The sequence below is a fragment of the Rhinatrema bivittatum genome, unplaced genomic scaffold (genome assembly GCF_901001135.1).
Source record: "Rhinatrema bivittatum unplaced genomic scaffold, aRhiBiv1.1, whole genome shotgun sequence".
Taxonomy (NCBI): Eukaryota; Metazoa; Chordata; class Amphibia; order Gymnophiona; family Rhinatrematidae; genus Rhinatrema; species Rhinatrema bivittatum.
In genome coordinates this window covers 44,665-48,274 of record NW_021820940.1, presented here as the reverse complement: position 1 = coordinate 48,274, position 3,610 = coordinate 44,665, and the positions used below count along the sequence as shown (strand labels likewise).

Here is a 3,610-nt window from a genome sequence, read left to right as displayed (position 1 = left end):
CCCCCCCCCCCCACCCCCCCAAGCCACCCCCAGCACATGTCTGTCCCCCACATCGTCTCTCCCCCCCCCAGCACTGTCTGTCCCCCACATCTCTCCCCCCCCCCCAGCACATGTCTGTCCCCCACATCTCTCTCCCCCCCCCAGCACATGTCTGTCCCCCACATCTCTCTCCCCCCCCCCAGCACATGTCTGTCCCCCCACATCTCTCCCCCCCCCAGCACATGTCTGTCCCCCACATCTCTCTCCCCCCCCCAGCACATGTCTGTCCCCCACATCTCTCTCCCCCCCCCAGCACATGTCTGTCCCCCACATCTCTCTCCCCCCCCCAGCACATGTCTGCCCCCCACATCTCTCCCCCCCCCCCAGCACATGTCTGTCCCCCACATCTCTCTCCCCCCCCCAGCACATGTCTGTCCCCCACATCTCTCTCCCCCCCCAGCACATGTCTGTCCCCCACATCTCTCTCCCCCCCCCAGCACATGTCTGTCCCCCACATCTCTCTCCCCCCCCCAGCACATGTCTGTCCCCCCACATCTCTCTCCCCCCCCAGCACATGTCTGTCCCCACATCTCTCTCCCCCCCATCTCTCTCCCCCCCCAGCACATGTCTGTCCCCACATCTCTCCCCCCCCAGCACATGTCGTCCCCCACATCTCTCTCCCCCCCCAGCACATGTCTGTCCCCACATCTCTCTCCCCCCAGCACATGTCTGTCCCCCCCATCTCTCTCCCCCCCAGCACATGTCTGTCCCCCCCATCTCTCTCCCCCCCAGCACATGTCTGTCCCCCACATCTCTCTCCCCCCCAGCACATGTCTGTCCCCACATCTCTCTCCCCCCCCAGCACATGTCTGTCCCCCACATCTCTCCCCCCCAGCACATGTCTGTCCCCCACATCTCTCTCCCCCCCAGCACATGTCTGTCCCCCACATCTCTCTCCCCCCCAGCACATGTCTGTCCCCCACATCTCTCTCCCCCCAGCACATGTCTGTCCCCCACACTCACGTACCTCTTCTTCTTGACTGTTGCCAGTTAAGTGCTTCACTCCCTTCAGGGTTCAAGCCTGCCCTGCTGCATAAAACCTTCCCGGATCACAGACACTCTTGCTTGCAGTCAGTACCTGTCCGCCCACGTGGCCTGGCCTCCTCGGCAGCAGCAGCCAATCACAGGGACAGCTGGGCTCGAGTCCCACCCACCAAGCCCGAAAAAATACGATGGACAGCAGAAATGCCCAATAATAAGCAACCCCGGAACTGAAAACAAAAAGGAATCTCTAGAAGGAAAAAGAAAGCCCAACTGGCGTCGGCGTTGAGCGGGCTCGCGCCACACCTGCCCTCCGGCACGGGACCCACCGGCACGTGACCCACCTGCCCTCCGGCACGGGACCCATCTGCACGTGACACACCTGCCCTCCGGCACGGGACACACTAAGGCAGCGCGTGCCAAGCGCGGCTTTTTGGAGCTTGGTGGGTGGGACTCCAGCCCAGCTGTCCCTGTGATTGGCTGCTGTTGCCGAGGAGGCCAGGTCACGTGGGCGGCCAGGTACTGACTGCAAGCAAGAGTGTCTGTGATCCGGGAAGGTTTTATGCAGCAGGGCAGGCTTGAACCCTGAAGGGAGTGAAACACTTAAGTGGCAACCATAAAAAAGAAGAGGTACGTGAGTGTGGGAGCCAGACATGTGCTGGGGGGAGGAGAGATGTGAGTGTGGGGGCCAGACATCTGCGGGGGGGGAGAGATGTGAGTGTGGGGGCCAGACATCTGCTGAGGGGGGGGAGAAATGTGAGTGTGGGGGCCAGACATCTGCTGGGGGGGGGGGAGAGATGTGAGTGTGGGGGCCAGACATGTGCTGGGGGGGGAGAGATGTGAGTGTGGGGGCCAGACGTGTGCTGGTGGGAGGAGACATGTGCTGGGGGGGGGGGAAGGAGAGATGTGAGTGTGGGGGTGAGACATGTGCTGGGGGGGGGGGGGAAGAGATGTGAGTGTGGGGTCTAGACATGTGCTGGGGGGGGGGGGGGGAAGGAGAGATGTGAGTGTGGGGGTCAGACATGTGCTGGGGGGGGGGGGGGAGGAGAGATGTGAGTGTGGGGGCCAGACATGTGCTGGGGGGAGGGGGGAAGAGATGTGAGTGTGGGGTCTAGATATGTGCTGGGGGAAGGGGGGACAGATGACTGTGGGGGGGAGAGATGAGTGTGGGGGCCAGACAAGCTTTCTCCTTGTTTCCCTCATGCTCTGCTTCCTCTGCTCCTTGATATTCATCGACCGCCCCGAGGACATGACCTGCATCCTCCCACAGACCGTCTTCGGGATCATTTTCTCCATCTCTCTCTCCTCCATCCTGGCGAAAACCATCACCGTGGTCATGGCCTTCCATGCCACCAAGCCAGGAAGCAAGCTCCGGGAATGGATGGGTTCCAGGGTCTCGAACTCTATTGTCCTCTCCTGTTCCCTTCTTCAAGCCCTGATATGCTTTGTGTGCTTGGGCACTGCTCCCCCATTTCTGTACCTGAACCTGCATTCAGAAGCCGGAACAATACTAATCGAATGCAATGAAGGGTCAACCATGGCATTTTACTGGGTTCTGGGCTACCTGGGATTTCTGGCTGGCGTCAGCTTCATGGTGGCTTTTCTGGCGAGAAACCTACCCGGAGGTTTTCAACGAGGCCAAGCACATCACCTTCAGCATGCTGGTGTTCTGCAGCGTGTGGGTGTCCTTCATCCCCGCCCCACCTCAGCACCAGGGGCAAGTACACGGTGGCGGTGGAGATATTTGCTATCCTGGCCTCCAGCGCCGGACTGCTGGGCTGCATCTTTATCCCCAAGCGCTACGTTATTATAGTCAGGCCTGACAGGAACCACAGGGCATTCTTAACAAAAAACTGGGGGGTCACGTGGGGCGATGTGCTAGGGTAGACGTGTGCTCCCTTGGCTCCGGGTGCCGTGCCTCTGCATCTACCGGCATCGATTACCGGCCGAACAGAACCTGACCGCAAACTGCTTGTTTTACTGCCGTACATGTCGATTGTTCACTATATGAACAAATCGTCGCCGGTAATGGCCGCCAGAGGTGGAAAACGAGATAAGGACAAAGACAAGCTGAAGTCGGCGGATCCCAAGATGGCGGCGGGGGCCGGAGAGACGGGGACGGCCGGAGGCTTACCCTTAACAGTGGATGTCTTGCAACTGACGCTGGAAGCCACCCTAGACACCAAGTTAGCTGGCATAGTTCAGCAACTTCAGGAGGTGAAATCGGCGTTGCTGGATCTAAACCCACGCATTGACCAGCTAGAAGGGAGAGTGGGAGACCTAGAGGACCGCGTGAACAAAATGGAGGGCGCCGGCGGCACACAAAATACTGAACTGCAAACCTGCAAAGATAAGCTGGATGAGCTGGAGAACCGGCTGAGACGGGACAACCTCCGCTTTCTCGGGCTGCCGGAAGCTCTGGACGACAATGGTCTGGGGGGGTTCTTAGAATCATGGTTGCCGGGAGCCGTGGGGCTTGCGGACCTAGAAGGAGAACTAAAAATTGAGCGGGCGCACAGGCTGGGGATCCGCAGGCAGTCGGATGTGCGACCCCGAGTGGCCATTGCAAAAATTTTGAACTCTGCGGTCA

General features: G+C 60.0%; 1 protein-coding gene across 1 annotated transcript in view; it reads right to left on the bottom strand.

The window, feature by feature from the left end:
* Positions 1 to 2,804, bottom strand: part of LOC115082307 (gastrula zinc finger protein XlCGF71.1-like) — a 3,952-nt gene extending 1,148 nt beyond the window's left edge. Inside the window, exon 1 of the mRNA XM_029586538.1 lies at positions 2,640 to 2,804. Within this exon, the coding sequence (XP_029442398.1) occupies positions 2,640 to 2,804 (165 nt within the window). The remainder of the gene's footprint in view (positions 1 to 2,639) is intronic.
* Positions 2,805 to 3,610: the final 806 nt, after the last annotated feature.